This window comes from Sinohyriopsis cumingii, unplaced genomic scaffold, assembly GCF_028554795.1.
Source record: "Sinohyriopsis cumingii isolate HCF-2022 unplaced genomic scaffold, ASM2855479v2 utg002241l, whole genome shotgun sequence".
NCBI classification, from domain to species: Eukaryota; Metazoa; Mollusca; class Bivalvia; order Unionida; family Unionidae; genus Sinohyriopsis; species Sinohyriopsis cumingii.
Window position 1 is genome coordinate 828,982 of NW_028316168.1, and position 21,863 is coordinate 850,844.

The 21,863-nt window shown below is 33.1% G+C and overlaps 1 protein-coding gene across 1 annotated transcript in view; it reads left to right on the forward strand.

The window, feature by feature from the left end:
- Positions 1 to 21,863, forward strand: part of LOC149770862 (uncharacterized) — a 44,946-nt gene that overhangs the window by 3,126 nt on the left and 19,957 nt on the right. The window contains exons 2-6 of the mRNA XM_089949026.1: positions 14,286 to 14,324; positions 15,237 to 15,248; positions 18,425 to 18,463; positions 19,802 to 19,855; positions 21,263 to 21,298. Of these exons, the coding sequence (XP_089805152.1) occupies positions 14,286 to 14,324; positions 15,237 to 15,248; positions 18,425 to 18,463; positions 19,802 to 19,855; positions 21,263 to 21,298 (180 nt within the window). The remainder of the gene's footprint in view (positions 1 to 14,285; positions 14,325 to 15,236; positions 15,249 to 18,424; positions 18,464 to 19,801; positions 19,856 to 21,262; positions 21,299 to 21,863) is intronic.

Consider the following 21,863-nt stretch of genomic DNA (forward strand, 5'->3'; position numbering starts at 1 on the left):
AACAGTATTTCCATAGCCTTGATATAAGTGGGTTTTGTAAACAAACCGACTGTAAACACACACAAATATATGTGGGTAAATAGCCAAAAATCAATTGTACATTCTGAAAGAAGTGTAAAATTAAAATGATATTTCAAAGAGAGGTTATTAACAAAAGTACACTACTATCTAGACTAATTACTTGGAAGACATGATATTCTTATGTTGTATCAACATCAATTAAGAAAATTAAAATACAAAATTAACTTGAGTGTTACTTTTACAATGCCTCGATTAGATCAGTAGTAATTTGTTTGTGTTCATTTAAAGTTTCTTTAAAACATTTTTGACTATGTTGGAGGAAGATTTGGAGCGATTGTTGAAACGTTCATTATATGCATGATTCCCGAAAACGATAACAATCGTTACACAATGGGTAGGGTTTATTGATTTATGTAAACAGATATATGGACTACTTGAAAGTTTATCAAAGATCTTTGGAAGTTATAGATTACAGAATGAGTTTTTATCACAAAAGTAATTCACTAAAGATAACAACTTGTCATCAAACTCTGCATATTGGAGGTATGATTATACCAACTGATGATGATACAAGATAAATAAATTGACTATGAAAACTAGTTTGTCTGTCCCTTGGGAACATAAACTAAGATTGCCTTCATTTTTTAATATAGTGAATATATATATATATATATATATATATATATATATATATATATATATATATATATATATATATATATATATATATATATATATATATAGCAAGTAGTTACGTAGCTAGGTGTGAAAGAGATTGGTAAGTATTTGGTGTGACTCGGCCGGGGATCGAACCTACGACCTCCCGCATCTGAGGCGGACGCTCTAACCACTAGACCACCAGAGCTGTATCCCTCGATATGAATGTGATTTTTAATTAAATGCATTATAATATCAATACATTTTTTCAAACGTAATCTTTCCATTAGTGCAAATTACAGTGCTAAGTGGTATAGTTTTGCAGCAAACATCAACGAAAACAGTATCAACGGTGGCAGACAACATTATTTATTAGTCAAGAAGAAGATAGAAATAAATTTCATGCGTACACTAAATAGAGTATCCGTCCTTTCTTCGATTGATTTGTCGGAAACATTACAGGTAGCTGATTTGATACTTGAGTGTACAATGCCCTGAATCATTGTCTAAAACGACTAATTTGAACCCATACAGTTGTGGGAGGGTTGATGATTCTTAGTCAATGTTTGTATATGCTTGTGCTGTTTTATTATTTACTGTTTCAAATGGATTAATGATTTATGGTTTAAAAAGCAAAATTTAGAATTAATAATAATGGGAATCAGCCATAATCTTACTTCTAATACTATTTGTGGTTGTAAGACATTCGTGGTTTGCAAATGAACTGAATATTTTGTTAGTTTCAGAACCTGAACTGTAGCAAACCAGATGTAAAATTCATACAGGTTCATACAAGAGTAATCATGGGTATTTATTGACTTATTATTACGTATTGGAAAGAGTGATGATGACGCGATTGCATAAATGACCAGAACAAATGTATGCAAACAATATTTAAAAAAAAAAAAATGAATAAATTTAGAAAACCACTGGAAGAGGAATGAAATTACTGGAACCATAAAGGAAATGGAAAACAATAGTAAATATGTTACATTTTTTAATTCAGTTAATCCAATAAATTTAGACATTTATGTTCATACACTATTTGACTAGCTTGTACTATGGAGCATACAAAACAATTCCATAAATAGGTTGATAATAAAGCGATTGGTGTAAATCGATTGTAAAGTATGCTCTCACTTTCGATTTCGGTATCATATATACTAAATTCACAGAAATGGCATTCCTTTTGTTCAAAATTGTAAAGTGTTATTGGTTTCATTCGTGTTCTGTAGATATGTTGCTGTATCATGCTGTATCATGTGAAAAGGGCTACACACGTTTACCAGATATTTCTTAACATTTCCAAGATAACTAACATACGATTCGTCATGCGTAAACGTCTTAATAGTAATGATGATATTGCATGCATGTCATGAACAACGAAAGGCAATTGCTTGTTAATCAGTTACGAGAGGCATTAATTGCTGTATAGTTATATGGTTTTGAAAAAATTTCGAGATACCTAATATCAATGCAATATTTAGCTTTCCTTTTACGAATTTCATACGATATAACCAATATAATACGATGACACATTATTTGCTACTTTGTAAATAAGTATATGTCATTGGCACCGATTATTTGACTTAATACAAATGTCAAAGTTCAAATAGAAAGTCATAATGTTCTTAAGTAATAAGATATGCATAAAGAAAGGTTTAATACATACCTAAGAAATAAATGTTACATGAGTATATTGCATTCTTTCTTAATGTAATGCCCGTCTCTATTATTCCTTATAAATCTACAAAAGGCATAAAGTATATAAGGAATATCATCAATACTTAACCAAACGATCATCTATCTATATGCATATCTCTATGCGAGTTAATCACGGGCTAGGATCTAAACAAAACGTTGTACCTGGCTATGTTAGGTCACAAAATATGCTATTCATATTGTACTTGAAGAATATATATATATATATATATATATATATATATATATATATATATATATATATATATATATATATATATATATATATATATATATATATATATGAATGTCATAATTCGCAGCGAAAATACATCAATGCAATAGTATCATGATATGAAGAATACAGTCTTCGTGCTAATGAAAAGTAAAAGCGTTGTCCTCCTCTGCTGTCGCTACTGAAGTGGTTGGGTATGTACGTGCAAAAGGAAAACAATTACAAGTGCCGATTTAAAACTTCAGATACTTGAAAAATCACAACGATATTATCTTGCACATACACACACTGGGCATCTAATGACAACTCGGACTTTCGGACTTGTAGCGGTGTTACAAAACGTTGGTCATGCTGGGGTCAAATCAGAAGTTATCCTTAGTGCCAGACTGGTTATGTATCTTTGTCGCAACATAGCAACACCAAAATGGTTGCGGCAAGGGTTAGTGATAAATGTGAATAATTTGTACAGTCGTTGTTTTTAGTGGACAACTTTGTCGGTGTTATATCTGATCAATGAAATTCAATACGTGCCACGAACATAAAATAGCGACACGTGTGTATACTCGACTTTGGTGTTATCAAGTTTTCCATGAAAGTGACCGTTTGATGCGCTGACCTCGCGTATCGATTTTAATGTGTTGACATGCGACAAAAGCTTTCAACCGTTGCCACTTTCTCTTCAAGGACTGCACAACTGACTTATGATTTATTTGGTTCTGCCGAGTGCAGAAAAATACTCAGAATCAGTATCGCGCTACTTATGGATCAAGGACCTTCGTCTGCTCCTTAATGGGCTGAGCAAATACAAGGGTAAAAAATCCGTGAAGATGTTGCATTCTTGTCTTTAACAATCAAGAACTGATCAGCAGTCACGATGTTTACTGCTGCGGTATCTGTGATAAACCACAGCTAGTAATAATGCCCGAGTCTGGTAAAAAAATAATTAAATACAGTGCAGCGAAAGATTAAAGTCCACTACATCATCTATGCGCCTTTTCAGTGTCGGAATCTCTTATTTGTAACAGCTGATAACTATTAGCTTTATTAACTTCTTTAGGTATTTGCCCATCGAATCATCCCAGTGAAGTCTTTATTGGTACGGTAAAATTCATTTGCGACAGCTCTTGTTTGGCCAACCATGCTCCACCAATCCCGTGAGTGACTGTGACCGCATTTGCTAAATGTTGGACGGTGATTTCATCTCTCCAAAACCCACTCAGGCTCAAGTATTTTCTGGATAATGTGCCGCTTTTTGTGGATATTCTTTATTCTGGTTAACGTTTTGTTTATAGTCAGAACCACATAATTCTCTCCTGTCCTTTTTGTCGAACGATCGTGTGATTCGTCCGCCCAATGTTGTATTAATAGAAGTAAAGTAATAAATGAGATCCAGTTCAGTACGTTGACATCCATGGATACTGTTAGATGCTTGTTATGCAAAGTCATGACGGTAACACGCTGCATTCACGCGGTTGATAGGTTCTTCTTGAGGTTTGCATTCATTGTAAGAATCGAGTCGTAGATCCAGGCGCGAACCAGTACTAAAGCAATTTCGTACAGAAAGATGCTTCTTGCAAGGATATTTACTCCACGGTGTCCTTGGTATCATTTGTTAATGCAATTGCGATGTCACCGTCGCCAGTGACTTTTTTTACTTATGGACCATACAATGCGGAACGGCTTTGCTCCACATTGAAGCTGCTCGTCCATAACGTGTTAGACGTATTTTATAATTGCGTTATGAGTTTTCATCCATCGGTGTACACAACATGAAGACATAATCGTATTGTATACTTTATTATACAATTGCTTTACCCAAAGAAAATTTGCAGACAATTTGTCTTTACTCGATTTATCCGCATAAGCAACACCTAAACCGCCCAAACATGGTGACGGAGCCAAGCTTTCAAAATCAATTCGAGCACTAGTATTTGGCATTTTTGGATATGATAAAATACAACTGTTGTTGAATATGGATGTATGTTGGCAGATCTGGAATCGGATGTAAGCGATTGCAGCATTGGTGGATGATCATCCGTGTTATAATGTGCTCAAAAACATGTTACAATTCATCAATAGATTTATTTTCCATCATTAACGATTTTACAGGTAAATAAAACCAATATGGTGGTGTACGATGATGTTATGATCAAGAATCAAGCGAATTCCGCACATATATTTTCAGAAGGCCGACACAAAGAAAACGGAAGATATTTTGTTTGACAGCCATCCGCAAATCTACCCAATTTGAATCGTAACAACATAAACATGCATGTCATATTTCGTGGCATTAAACCGCATGCCTTAGAAACAATAATTAGACTTGGTATCTCACAGATCATTGGTGGGATGCATTTTGTGACAAGTTTGCGGGCATTAGTGATACAAGTCATACTTGTCTCTCGATTAATTTGACTGATGCGCCACAATTTGACTGGTGCGCCACGCAAGTAACATGCGTGTTTGAACGCGTCTATTTGACAAACCACCACATAACACAGACTATTGCGGAAGTCGAACAGTGAGGCCGCTAAGCAATACATATAATTGCTTGGAAATGGGATTAGAAGTTCGCCAAAAATCGTCAAAGACTACAAAGACCACCGAGGAACAAGTGGTGGTGCTTACTGCAACGCAAGAAGCATCTTTGACAGTTTTTAAAATAGACAATCGCGAAACTGAATTTAGTATAATATCGACCTTTTCTTGGGAGCGTATGACACGGAATCAGTCAATAAGTAAATTCGACAAAGGAATTTGGGTAGTCGCTAGCAGGGATTTCCTGACGTGCCCAAGAGCCATACTCAGTTATGCCATTGACCTAGAATCTCTAATGTATGTGTTGGATATTCTAGACAACCAGGATATGCCCATGCCAATTCAAAGACACGCCCGATAAAGTTGGTCCAAACGTTATGTTTGTGAAGGATGTAACTGATCAAGCATATACTAGAGCAAATATAATTATACTTCCCTCAGCATGCTGTTTAAAATGATGATGAAGTGCTGATAAAGCTGTAGAACGTTTATCTTTTCCGTATCCGGAATCTAACCTTTAATTTGCGAGTCGTAAGACATAACTTCTTTGGGACACATTATGGTTTTCGTGAAATTCTCCTCAGTCGTATTTTTGGGTTTGGCAGAGATGTTGGCAAGACGATATTTCGAGCTAAGAAACATTCAGATTGGTTCTTGGAAATACGTCATAGTACACCATTTGACCCGATGCAGACGACATTGGCGGCAAAGTTGTGATATATGCAATGACTTTGTGGATACCCGTATGTGTTATCCCCTTCACTGGGCACACAGTTTTATGGAGTCGGGAAACACATCACCAGTATTATACGCACATACCACAGACGTACACCCATGAACATGTGACAATGTCCAGGCACAGAGTACAATGGTGTTTGACAGCACATAGGTGAATAAAGTATATTTGATGTCGACCTTTCATCTGCAACCCTCGGAAGAAATTCGGCTTGACTAGATAGATCATAATCTGTGGTGGTACATGAAATGGCATCAAAACATCGACGCGGACCTCTGCTGGCAAAATAAAATCACGAAGACATCCTCGTTGGTTGTCAAATACAAATGCGCATATTTGGTCGTTGATGCTATGTTGCAGCGGCGGCCACTGGTGGTCTTGTTGCGAATGGAATACCGACAAATTCCACCATTGTAGGTCCACAACTCAGTATTCGTGTCGAGGCTATATCTATAATAGCCGGCTTGTCTGGAAGTGCGGACAAGTTAATAATGATGCCGACATCCCCGAGTACTAGTATATTATTAATTGCTCGCGACCACACCTAGCAGTCTTAATATGAGCATTACATTGTACTCGGTTGCATTCGAAAATAACATAATCAGTGCGGCTTAGTGTGAGATTGTGCTTGTGGAAATGGAAAAGCACAGATAATTCTAAGCATAAATAAAAGTAGTGCAGATGCAGCTCTATAGACGGTAACAATCGAGTAAAGAGAGCAATGTTCACGCACAGTGTATATGTTGATAGCTACCATACAGTGATTCTTCCCTGCTGTCTGAGTAGCAGCAATATTATCACTCACTATCTCAGCAGTATTTTATTTTCGACAATCATTGCAGACTAGAGTATTACGGAAGTAGGGCTCTTTGACTTATTCGATACCAGATGGGACCACGGACATACGTACCAGTCTATATCATCCCATGGCAGGTACAATCGATTCACTTGGGTATGTATAATTCTACCAAACTCGCAAAAAAGTAAACAAACATATATGGATCGCGTGGGTGTTAGATGAACGTGAGGGTTAGATGCAAGGTCGGTGGCTGGGAATGTATTAGAATGAACTCCAATACTGTTTTAGAAATAACAAACACTACGCGGAGTTTGTATTTGTTTCAGAACTTAAAAGCTTGGCTTGAACAAAATAAATAAGATAAAGGCAAAATAAACGATCGTAAACTTCAGATTTAAATAGAGAGATGAATGAGAACAAGCAAAACAGTATTTGTTTAGCCTTGAGAGAAGTTACTTTTGTAAACGAAGCGATTTTAAACACGAAAGATATATGTGGGTAAATAACATATACTCAATTTAACCTTCTCAGTGAATTCTAAACTTAGATTCATATTTAATAGAAATGTTAATAATAAAATTACAATAATAACGAGAGTAATTACTTAGAACACTTGACATTCTTATAATGATCCAACAAGAATGAAGACAATTAAAATACAAACTTAACATCAATGACATTTTAAACGACTTAAAAGGCAACTATCCATGATGTGATGGAATCAGTCGTAACCTGTTTGTGTTCATTTAAATATTTGTAAAAATATGTTTGAGTATGTTGGAGGAAGATTCGGAGCGATTGTTGAAAGGTTAATTACATGCATGATTCTAACATATTATATAAAGTGTTGCATATCTTGGTGCGAATGAAATAACGACAAATTCCAACATTGTAGGTCCACCAGTCAGTATTCTTATCGAGGCTATATCGATAGTAACTGGCATGTGGGGATGTGAGAGCAAGTTAATTGCAATGCCATCATCCCCGAATACGCATCTACTGCAATGTAATTGCGTCAACACATATCAGTCCCAATTAGATCATTATATTGCACTGGAATGCATTCGAAGATAACATCATCATTGCGGCTGAGTTTGAGATTGTGCTTCTGGAAAAGGAAATTCACAGACAACTATATGCATAAATAAACGTAATGCAGTTGCAGCTTTACAAACTGTAAATATCGAGTAAACTGAACAACCTTCACGCACAGTGTATATCTTAATAGTTACCATACATTGATTTTTATTGCTGTCTGAGTAGAATCAGAATTATTACACACTATCTCTGTAGTAATTCAATTTTCCACAATCACTGAATACTAGAGTGGTATGGAAATAGGACTGTTTGAATTTATTCGATATCCTATGTGACCTCGGACATCCATAAAAGACTATATGCTCCCATGCCAGTCACACTCGCGTCACTTGGGTATTTATAGCACTACCAACCACTAAAAAAGTAACCAAATATTTATGGATCGCTTGAGTGATAGCTGGAAGCGAGGGTTAGAGACGAGAACGGGTTTTTCGGGACGCATAGCGTAGCGAATGAGGCAAAGGCCATATTTATGTAGTACGCACCAACATTAATGAAGATCATCAAATTTGGAACTACCTCCACGTAGAAGAAAAGTTAATGCGCTAAAGATATTTTCTTACATGGGTTACTGCCTAATATATGAACGTTTACTACTTCTCACGCACTTCTGTCTTTTATTATACTGCTACTCCTACTACTACATCTACTAATTCTACTTCTACTACTACTACTACTACTACTACTACAACCAGTAATAATAATAATAATGATAATAATAATAATAATAATAATAATAATAATAATAATAATAATATCAATGATAACGTGAATGTTTGATTTTTCTTCGTAATCCTTTTATTGGAAATATGTCGTCTCATAAACAAAGGGGTTTTACAAGACAATGCGTCATTTCGATAATGCATTCGACAGAATTGCAATAATGTAGTAAAAATAAGTAACACTACATGGAGTTTTAATTTTGTTTCAGAACTTAAATGCTTGGCTTGAAAAAAAAAACAAACAAGAAAAAATAAATATAGACGATCGTAAACTTCAGAATAAAATTGATAGATGAAGGAGAACAAAAGAAGCAGTATTTGCGTAGCCTTGATATAAGAGGGTTTTGTAAACAAACCGACTGCAAACACAAAAAATATATGTGGGTAAATAGCCAAAAATCAATTGTACATTCTGAAAGAAGTGTAAAATTAAAATGATATTTCAAAGAGAAGTTATTAACAAAAGTACATTATTAACGAGACTAATTATTTGGAAGACATGATATTCTTATGTTGAATCAACATCAATTAAGAAAATTAAAAGACAAAGTTAACTTGAGTATTACTTTTAAAATGCCTCGATGGGATCAGTAGTAACTTGTTGTTGTTCATTTAAAGTTTCTTTAAAACATTTTTGAGTATGTTGGAGGGAGATTTGGAGCGATTGTTGAAATGTTCATTATATGCATGATTCCGGAAAATGATAACACTCGTTACACAATGGGTAGGGTTTATTGATTTATGCAAATAGATATATGGACTACTTGACAAATTTAGCATGAAGTACTGTGATAAATATATTTTATCAAAGATCTTTGGCAGTTATAGATCACAGAATGAGATTTTATCACAAAAGTAATTCACTAAAAATAACAACTTGTCATCAAACTCTTCATATTGGAGATATGATCAGACCAAATGATAATGATACATGATTTATAACGTAAAATCACATGAATTAGGTCAATTTCGAAATTGACTTTGTAAACTAGTTAGTCTGTCCCTTGGGGACATAAACTAGGATTGCCTTCATTTTTCTAGTTTAGTGAATATATATATATATATATATATATATATATATATATATATATATATATATATATATATATATATATATATATATGGGGCCTGTGTGTCTTTAGCAGGATAACAAATGATATTCAGAATGGAATCGGACCGGATCGTATATATAATGTTTCTTTTTTAAGTTGTAATATTATACGCTGTTTAATTAGAAATTAACTTTTCGTTCTTTACTTGTTTATATCTGTAGCAGAGATATTAGGTAGTTTGGTTCTGGAAAATAATGATATGTTACGAAACCGGCACGTTATACAAACGACGTATGATTATCATTTAAATAATATATCTGTTTAAACACAGTATGCGAAAATTTGGCAATTAGACTTTGCATTTGAGAATTTATAGGGAAAACAATGCAATTAAGGAGGATATTAGTTGGAATTAATTTCAGCGCCATGGGCGTATCTGAAATATTCGTTTGGGGGGTGGGGAATTATATATTTTAGGTACGTATCTCGGCATAGTAAACACATTGACTAGACCTGGTACAAACCAACCAGGTTAGGGCAGTACGCCATAAGCAATGGAAAACTTTCAGAGAAGTCTGGAAACGCTTGTTCTGGATAAACGTCTCTTACTTCGAAAAGCTTTCTCTGTAATTGCAAAATGAAAACAGTATTAGAAGAAGAGGCGATAAGCAGATAAAGAGTTTGTAAGTGATTAAGCATAACAAAGTGAGAAGGGAGTTTCGCGCCTAACCGGTTTTGATCTTGATATGCCTGGAACACCACGTTACCTTCACGTTTGCACCGCGTTTTTATTCCATATATAAAAGCCTGGTACGGCTCATTGAAAGAAGCCAAATGAGTTCGATGTTGAAGACGCGACGCTCGTACTGAAGATTTTGGTACTAGAATGGCTGTCTTCACATTAAGGAAAAATTAAAGGCAAGAAGAGATCGTCTTATTTTGGGTAACCAAATTAAACGAGCACAAACCTTGAACTGTTGCAAGAGGTTAATGGATACCTTATTCAATTTTGGCATGTTAGCCAATGTCACTATACCGACAGATGGTTTGTAATGGGCAATTTCGAAAGATATGGACGGAAGAGCAAAGAGACTGGTGACGTGTTACAAGTACGCCTGAAAAAGGAATGGCTTTCTCACAATGACAATGTCTAGCAGGTAGCTTTGTTTGGTAACTTAGCATATTTCGAAGAGTCTAGCCCCACCTCAAGGTAACCGCTGGAGACGTCAGCAGCCTTAAACAGTAAATGGTTGAACATATTTACAACTAAATCAAAGGAAACAGCTTGAAAAGACCAGGTTATGGTAGGTTTATAAAAAATAAATATGAGCAGGCATAAATATTGCATTTCTAGAACTACAGCACATGTACGCGATCTTTCTACAGGACGTCACAGACAACGACATAGCAGACGCTGCTATAAATTTGTGAGAGCGAAGACAGCGTAGGCACTTAGTGGGAAATGTTACAGATATGTAAGCACAGTGTTTTGTTGATCATTTTGTATCGACAATACCTTGAACAATTTGGACATTTACGTCATCAAACGATATTCTTGGCCGTTTATAATCCACCCTAGAAAAATGCGAAAATGTAATCTCATCATTCCCACATTGTTTTTCCGCTACATTAATAGCAGTGCAGGAAACGCAGGAAACGATTTCGCTTGTAGTCACCGCGGTTAGGCCCTATCGATCGTGTCTGCTACTTATGGCTGTTACTATGGAGTGTATGACTTTGCAGTGAGTCAATCAATGTCTACAAAAATAAAGCGAAAATATGTGACAACTGGAGTACCATTAAATGAGTCGAATTGTTTTTGTCAAGTTCACAGTTGGAAGCGCAAACGAATGAGATATTAAACATGTTATCCAGGTTAATAATACGGGTGGCCTCGGATATCCGATGCTCAGTTGCAAAGAACTGGAAGCTTTGTATGTTTCCACCAGGAGCCGCAAGGTTACGCAGTTAACGTGCTCAGTGATACGCAACCATAGTACACTTACCTTTGGCATCCACCTGTGGATACATTATTATTATACTACATAGGTTTAGGGGTTACACTGCGAGAGTTGCAGTTGACTCAATCGACATCGAGCTAAAGGTTCGGCTGAAGGATGTGAATGCCCACTTATGCTGAAAATCGGCTCTCAATAAAGATGCGTTATCGAACGTGGTGAATACAAACATATCAGTTTTTATTTCGCTGTTATAGATGTCAGTACAGTGAGGGTCAATACTCATATAACCATGTCATTATTTATTTGGAGATCTGCAAGGTCTCTTGTAGCATCTTTGAAACTATTCTTGAATGGCCTAAACATATTATATGCTTTAGTAATAAGATGGGAACTTCCACCCATTAGCATAATGGTGGAGAGCCTGGCTGAAAGAGCACACTGACTACTGCGAAATGGCAGAGAAACACGCCTCCCCAAGGACAAGCCTCTTACAAACCTATAAAAGAGATGCAAGTGAATGATGTATATTTGGCCATAAATTAAATTTTGTGTCAATCAGTTTCCACTATAAGCAATCATCTCAGTTTATATGAAAATCTTTTCATTGCTTAAAATAAGAAAGAATGGTCTTTTTCCAATTTCTTGGAATACATTTTGCTCCGAAAAGCGTCGTTCCCTTCAAAAGACTCTTTTTAAACATTCATTAAGATGTTTAGAAGCGGATCACAACTTTTAAGAATATGTTACACTACTGATTAATACATAGATATTAGTTTACAATGATATAATTCGATCATGAGAGATTTAACCCTTATTGTTTAACACGTATCTCCTTTCTCATTGTACAGTTTGGCCACATATTATTTGAAATATCTGAAAAATGCCAAGATTAGAGTTAAACAAAATATATGTTTCCTGTAAAGTTGTGCAATATAGTATTACACAATTTATTTTTAATCATAAATTGGAATGATCTGCTCGACATTTCTTAGCTTACCTTCACTACTATGGCTTTATTTTAACACTCAGTATGCTTATTCCTAAAATGTAACTCATTTACTTGAAATATATGTAAAGCCATACATTCTTGTGGATGAGGATCTACCAGAAAGTATATATTTATTGAATACATATATCGATATAATATGTTACACAGGTTTCATTTCATTCAATATATGTATATTATAAACAAGAGAAAGACATAGTTATTGTCTATATACATAATCGTGTGTTTGATTGCAATAACAGTATCATCAGAGGAATTTATTTTGTAATAATAAAGTCACAATCATACTGTTCCAATGAGCAATATAATTACATTTTTCAACATTTCCTTGGATAATTAGTATCTAACCGTACCTTGGCCATCAGGTCTTGATATCATTATCTTGTTGTCTTGAGAAATAATATCCTAAATCTTTCCACTGAATTGTATGGAAAACCTCAGTTGAAAAGCCTTGGAGATGAACAAGAAATATCTTATCATCCGTCAATGCTTGCCAAAATTCAACGAAACATGTAGGATAGATTCTAGATTGTTTCAATGGTTATCTTGATCACATAAACTTTATCATTTTACAATTTACAAATAGAGGTACTGTTGAACAGTACCATATACGTTTTGGAAGAAATAGGTTCTTAAACATCCCTCCAAACGAAAAATGACACCTACTGATATTAGATACACCTACACATTGGTGGCAAGGAAACGCATTGAAAAAGACAATATAATAATACTTTTATAAAAAAATGTGTGTTCGAAACAAGGCGGTTTGCGTTTAAACCAATGTATTGGTCGCAAGAATTAACTCGTTGCTGTGTTTGTTTCATACAATTTTAATATCTGAACTAACTCCAAGGTGGGGTGTATTTAGAAAAAAATATCAAAACTCGTTTCATAACCTGCCTAGTGTGTTAAAGTGTTAATATTTCCTTGATGCTTTGCAGCAAGCACATGACTTTACTTTTATCGAACGTCGGTAATTGCACTAGAATAATGAAGAAGCATTTTGCAGTGGATTCATGCATAACTTTGCCTTAACTGGTAGAGGATAAAGCTGCAGGGACGAGTGTCATCGAACAAAATGAAATGGGACTATCAAATGTAAATTAAAATATTTGTAATGTTTCTCTTGATATATATATATATATATATATATATATATATATATATATATATATATATATATATATATATATATATATATATATATATATATATATATATATATATGATAGTTGAATATTATTGGAGTTGTTGTATTACTGCAGTCATTACTTATCGATAAACAATTAACTTTTCTTTTACAGCAAAGGGTACGTATTTCAGTCCTTGACCATATTAGTTGTTGTTGCAAATAATAGATCACACACAGCTGAGTAGAATTCGTATATTTCCCTCCTAACGCTAATTTGGTTTCAGGTGAAGACCTTCTCGCAAACAAAAACATTCGTGTGTAGGATTTTGCACAATCGCAATATATTGTCTAACACAAAGTTACAATATATGTAGGAAACGTAAAGACATGTCTAAGAATGTTGTTTGCTGCGTAATTCAATCATTTGACTCTATTTAAGTATTGATGATTTTTTTTTTCGCAGTGGATTTATTATTTAAGATAACGATATAAGTTATTCATAAAGAATGGAAAGATTTGGATTATTGTCCAAACACTAATGTGAATACGGAAACGTTGTTACACATTAAAGATGTAGGTCACCTGTGCCAATCAGTATAAGTGTAAATATATATTTTTTATATTAAGGAAAATGTGCAAACGCGTGATGTGTGTTTCAAGAAAACGGTAAGTGATATATCGATAAAATAAAAGATACATGTTGAATATCGTTTATCTACATATTACCCTATTTAAACCAATAAGTAAATTTGTATCTCCTCTGTAACTCAGATATATTTGTATTCAAAATATTATATTTCGTATAGGAAATGGTAAATTAATGGTTTTAAGACAATGTGATTGTTTTAGAAAGACATCCTTAAATGTAGTGTACCCTTCATTACTATTTGGCGATGGTTTATAAATATAAAATTGATACGACGGATACTGTACCATTTGTAAATGCAGCGAGTTGGTAAAATCATATTCAGCTCTAATAATTAGCTTCATTTTGCAAGGTTTCGAAATTCAATACAAATACAGGTTATTACTGATTTCAGCACCCAAACAAATATTCGGCGGATTAGTATTAATGATAAATATTGAATGTAATTTCTTTCGTTTCGAGCTTACTAATAATTACTTCCATTTTCGTTTCTGCATCTGGAATGTTTTCATTGTATTCCTAATTTTAGGCCGCTGAATGTTTTGGTCTTGAGTTATTCATTTCGTTTTTCGTTTGTTAGTAACACGTCATTGATCATATTTTCGTAAACGTATCGCTCATTTGACTTAAATCAGTATTGATTATAAAACAACATGATAAGGCACTAATTCATGTATATGCATTATTAAAGAATATTAGATTTATTAGACTGAAGTTTCAAAACACCGGGAGGTAACACATAAATGTAATAAATGAGACCTTTACCGATACCTTTCTCGAGCATTGTATTCATCGTAATTGTATATAGAATATATAATTAATGTCAATACCTATTTTTCTTCATCAGTTTCTACTTTTTGTATCACCTTATTCCTCATCTTTGTTGTCTTAAATGTCTTTCGTTTCGATTTCATTTTATATTTGCTTTTTAGTTTGTGGATACGGTGAGTATGAATATGTTAAATACCATTCATGAATGTAACATTATTCAGTATATATAGTAAGAGGACATAGTACCATCTTGATATGAGGCTTTACCTTATCATTTGTTGCATATTGTATAAGTCACAAGCTGATATAAAGGTAAGCCTACATGTTCCCTATGCATGCTTGGAAAATATCTTATACAAGAATACAATTTTATGATAAAATATCATAATAGCATATGTCTGCACTTTACTTTGGAAGAAGGATTACCGTTTATCATTCTAAAATATGCGGTCCTTGTGACATCGCTGGTAGGTTTTTACAACAGTCTTTTCTGATACTCTAAAATGATCATTGTGTCTATTGTGCAACTTGAAATGGCAAGTGTACTTGTGATCGTACCCATAATTCGCGTCGAACACTTTGTCATCGACACTTTTGACGGTCAACGCGACAATTGTAATATTATTAACTTGGTCGAAACCCATAGAGACATTTAAGGAAATAGCTAGCGAATCACTGTATGTCTGTATCTCTCTGTCTCTGTCTCTCTCTCTGTATGTATGTGCATGTCTGTCTGTCTGCCTCTATGTCTCTCTTTCTACCTCGCTATCTCTCTCTCTCTTTATATATATATATATATATATATATATATATATATATATATATATATATATATATATATATATATATATATATATATATATATTGAAATGTGTTCACTGTTAAATTTTAAGTATTACTTATTTTTTAAACTGTGCTGCTTTTCTGATATACAAGTAGTACGTTTTTATTTTTGAAACACAATAATTTGCTGTGCAAAATAGGAAACGTCTGAAACTATTGTATCTTACATTCAGAGTTGTCAATCATTGACAAAATGTAAAATGTGAAGGGAGATATATCGTATCATGTATAAACATACTGATTGGTTACATGCCTTCACGTTAATCATGATGTTCCCAAATGTATAATAAACTGAACACTCCCTTGCAATATAAATATCAGTAGGTGTATTAAACTAGTTTAAATCAATTGGTTTCATAGATTGATACCATTTAGAAAGAGAATGTAACATTAGCAAAAAAAAAATCAATCAAATTCACAGAACTAACATTCAGTATTAACATCCATTGAATTCATTATCAGTTCTGGTTTGAGCATTTAATCCACATCTAACATGTACATGAAATATCCTGTTAGTTTGTTCACTACCGTTATCGACATTACCAGTAGTAAAGGTCGCATTTTGAATCCAATAATACGAGCACCATGCTTTATGGATGTAATAGTTTCCAAAATGTCATTTATACATGTTTTGGCTACATGTTTTGGCTACAATTAAAACCTACATTAAACTAAAAACAGGCAAGAAAATATGGAGCAAGATGCAAACGAGTTGACCTTGTGTAATTTTTTTTTCATCTTTCTTTGTATTCTAACATACACGTGGTGAATTCATATAGTTTTAGAAAATGTTCTAATTCCAATGAAAGTCATGAGTAGAAGAAGTGATAGCAAGTTTTATGAGATGCAACTGTGAACATGGAACCATATCGTTTTGATTCTTCCTAAAAGCACCTGACTTTACATTTTAAATCGGTAGCTATACCAGAGAAATATTAACTAAAACAATTGTGTGTTCATTAGTACTTTCAAGACTGAACTATTGTAACTTAGTTCTGTCTGGATCATCTCAATATCTGCTTCAGAAACTTCAAGCAGTTAAAAACAGCTGCTCGGATCATACTTAGAGTACCACGACAAGAGCACACCTCCCCGCTGATATGTACCCTACACTGGCTATCCATTCGATCCATAATCAAACACACAATGTGTTTTCTTTGCTACGTTTCACTGTCAGACCCTAGTTCAGCATACCTATCTGACTTCACCCAAATGTATGCACCAGCAAGATACTTACGCTCCTCTTCTAACAATAGTATGCTCATTACTCCCACTATGCAAACAACGTCATATTGATAGCGTTAATTTTGCATCCCAGGGTCCAGCAACGTGGAATGAATTGCCCACGCAAATTTGACACAAAGACACAGTGATCCCATTCAAGAGTGTTCTCAAAACTGACCTATTTCGACTGCAAGAACACACTTAAAGACCTAATAATGTTTCCTACTTTAAATATTTTCAGCAGGTTTTTTGTTTTTTAATTTCTTGGTATTTGTCTTTGCAATCGTATCATTATATATTTTTTTATCTTTTAGATGTCGTCTAATGTTGTAAAGCGCTTAGAGCTTGTAAAGATTATGCGCTATACAAAGTCCTCATTATTAGCATTATTATATGTACACGGTGGATCCATGATTTAATTTGACTGATAAATTTGTCCCGAAGGGAAAACAAGCGCTACATATCAGCCATAAATATATAAAATGAATAATATGAATATTGTAATCATATTATTGGAAATTTTTGGCTTATTATATTTACATATAAATATTGATGTAAATTAAAAAATATCTTATTTTAATTTTCGGAAACTATTCAAAAGCGATACGTGAGTTAACGTTCGGACCAAGTTAGGTAATAGATAGTAAATATGTAATAATATCAGTGATATTCATATGCATACAGCACTTATTAATCATATTACCATGTTTGTATGTATGTTCTGCTTCAGTAAATACTGCCTCTTTAATCATGTTCTCCTTTCCATGATAGGAGATGGTAAGTATTTCGTTAGAATCCAACACTATTTCTTCTTAAAAGTAATAAATCACATACATCTTGACAGTTAAGGTATTTCCCCAAGCAAAGCGGACGTCAAATGAACGATGTCTTGAAAAACTAAACATATGAATAAGCGGACTAATCTGTAAGCGTATGCTGAGGTTTTTGATGAGTATTACGACCGTCAGCTGTTTCATAATTCGATATTAGTATGTAACTAATATATATTATTATATATAATAAAATCAACATTGTTATCGACTAAAATCGATACCAATATTAGAGCAAAAATTGTGGGTTATTCTTTACAGTGCAGTCATGATTTTAGGTGATGTACTATTTATATGTACGCCTTGAAAACATACACAAGATTGGCAAATAAGATATATATATGCAAGTAGAGAAATGTGGTCTCACGTTAAAAATATCTGGACGTTTCTGATTTGATACGGTTCTTTTATAACCATGAACATCATAAAAAAACGTTTATTTTCATATTAAGGAACCTGTGGAAACGCAATGGAGTATGTCGAGGAGTAAGGTATGTGATATATATAAAACTGGGTGCATAGACAACTGGAATAATATTCATCTATATATTTACCTATTTATATGTTACATACGTCATTTGTGTCATTGTTATCGCTGTTACAGGTTATTGAATAAACCATTTTGTTTTAATGTTTATAATCTATATTACTAACCATATTGATATATAAACTAACTCGTTCCTGCGTAAATTTCATATGGTTGTCTAACAAGATCTATATAAACAGCGAACTGTATGCATCACTGAAAAACAAAAATACAATAACGGCCAGAAGGATATAATAGTTTTTAACTGCTTATTCCTTGCAACTTTCACCTAACTTTGCGTTTATAAATCGTTAAATACAACTGGGTCATATGCCATATTACTGAGATATGTTTGATCATGTTATGTAATATTATTTTTTTTGTGTTGTTGTTTTTAAGGGGCTTTTCAACACTGAAAATGTTGAATTTTTCCTTAAATCATGAAAACGTTGTGGAGATTTTAATCGGAGCAAACTAGAGAAAATGGAGAAGATTTGTCTCTGAATAATATTCTAGATTCATAAAATGTTTACCTAGTTAGCCTGTCTATAAATGTCAATTAAATGTGTTTTAAGAATGATGTATGTTTTCAAAAGTAATTGAAGACGTTTGGGATTAAGTAATATATATATAGATAGATATATAGATAGATATATGGTCGGATGGATAGTCTGTTTTCGAATTTTCCTGTAGTTATTGAAACATTTATCCTTTCCCTTATAGCCATTGGTAAGTAGCTGGTTTTAAAAAAAATGTTAATTGGTATTAAAGCGATTTTAATCCGATACATTCCATAGATCAAACATAATTTCTTTAATCCCAAAATAAAGTTTGCTTCAATTACGTTGAAACCAGTGTGTCGTTCTTTTTAAAATGACTAGTTTAAATTACCGAATGAGCACAAAAAATAATAGTTGATTAGTGCTTGCTGGATAAGCATGATTTATATCTGCGAATAGTTATCTACGTTAGAATAATATTAAGGACATATTTTGTACGGTAGATGTCTTACGTAAGGTAGTAAAGACGTAGACAGTAAAGGATGAAGCCAAACGCAAAAGTTTAATTAAAACAAAATAAAGATAGTCTGTCGTTAACACTCTTCTAACGTATCTCCATTAACATTTCTTACCCACACAAGTCAAACGGATATATTTGTTTCTTGTTCTTTTTCCCTATGTTTTGAGTTAAAGTAGTAACGTTTTCACTAAACAATAATTTTGTCTAATTAGAAAATATTAAAGTAATATCGTTTATAACAAAATGTTAGCATAGTTATTCATTTGTGTGTTTTTACAAATAGGCAGCAGCCGGAAATATCTATACCAGAATCATAGCTACCGGTCGTTCAAGTGGTGTAAGTCAAGTTTGCAAATCAAATAAAGTTCAATATTCTGTTACTTATGATATGTGCTCTCAGTACCATTTCTACCTGTATATGGATTGTCGTTTCTTTTTTCAAATTATACTCAGTCACAAGATATTAATGTGGGTTAGAATGCATTCCTCAAAAACAACTGCTGCTTATTCGAAACTCCCTTGAAATCTTCATATGTCATTCAAAATAACATCTACATATTACAGACCTTCAGATGGTGATATCACTCATTTATTTTTAACGGGCTAATACATTTTATTTTGTATAATTATCTCTCTCTCTCTTTATATATATGTATATATATATATATATATATATATATATATATATATATATATATATATATATATATATATATATATATATATATATATATATATATACATATATATGTATACATTTAATCTCTCTCTCTTTTATATATATATATATATATATATATATATATATATATATATATATATATATATATATATATATATATATATATATATATATATATATACATATATACATATACATATATATATATATAGATACATACATACATATAGAGAGAGACAAAGACAGACAGACATACATAAATACAGAGTTAGAGATTGAGACAGGACGACATAAAAAGGAAAACGTGTCTGTCTAACATAGTCGGACCTTTTTAAAAATCTAATGGTAGACATTTTGGAAGTTTATATTTTGATAACAATATCATCGTCATTATTGATTGTGCATTACGATGCAAGCTGGTACTGCCTGTTAAATGCTTTTATATATTCTGAAAGGTAAACAAGGATTCAAAATAACTCAGTATTTTCGACTTATTTAGGCCTTGCTATAAGAGATATAGTCAGTACGTTCATACGAAATGATACATTTCCTCAATGTATATAAACTTAAACCACATAAATATTGTGATTTTTAATAAAATGCACCAATCAATCGCTTATTAGCTCACATACGTGTTTTCGGCTGTTTTTAAACAGGATTACATCGATATTGTGATGTTAGCATTAACTGGCATCTTATGAATATATTGTAGTCACAATATAATAATCATTGCTTCGTTGATACATATTAGCCAGATATGTGCATGGTCCATAAATATGTAAACTCTGGTTTCAGTACTGGAAAATTACTGTGAAGTATGTTTTCTCACGAGAACGCTTGAATGTGTTCACATGAAATTTATGTTAAATCTATTTATTTATTTTTAAATTATCTTAACATGAAATCCTCATTTGTATTCAGACTATGTTATTATAATTTATCAATGGTATCATAAGACATACTTTCTTCCGTGAAGCAATACTAATTAGAAACAAACTAAATCCTTGGTGTTTTATACAGAACAATGTACAATTCACTGATATTGGTATTTCTTTCATACAGATCGGCATGGCGAAATGTGAAAGCTTGTCCGAAGAGGTACGGTACCATATGTAGGCAAATATGTTTGCTAAAAGGCTTTAATGGAGGGATGTGTGGGCTTAGAAGATAAATGCCAAAACGTACGTCATAACATAAAACTCCTTCGGATATTAACTTGACGCTATGTTGACATTATATCGGTTTAGTATAAGAGAATATTATATTTTAAATATTTTCTTTAAACAACGAATGTTAACTAGATTTGTATGGAATACCGTTATTGGATTAAAATAAGTATAAGTGTTTCAACTCATACAAGTATATATACACAAACAGTAGCTTCATTGGACTGAAGCCTGCAATGTTCTTAATGTCTTCGTAAAAGTTTACATAATTGTATCTTTGTCCCTGACATTTATCTTAGCAATGCACACTGCTTAGGATAAATGTGTGTGATTAGTATTTTTAACGTAGTTTTAACATGTTTGCAGTCATATCGCTACGATGTGTGCAGTGTGGCAGTTTTAGTGATGTCTAGAACTGGGGCGTCATGACGCAGACATGTAGCATGGTGTCCCACCGAGTCACATTATTCTGACACCAAGTCGACCAGTCCTAAAGC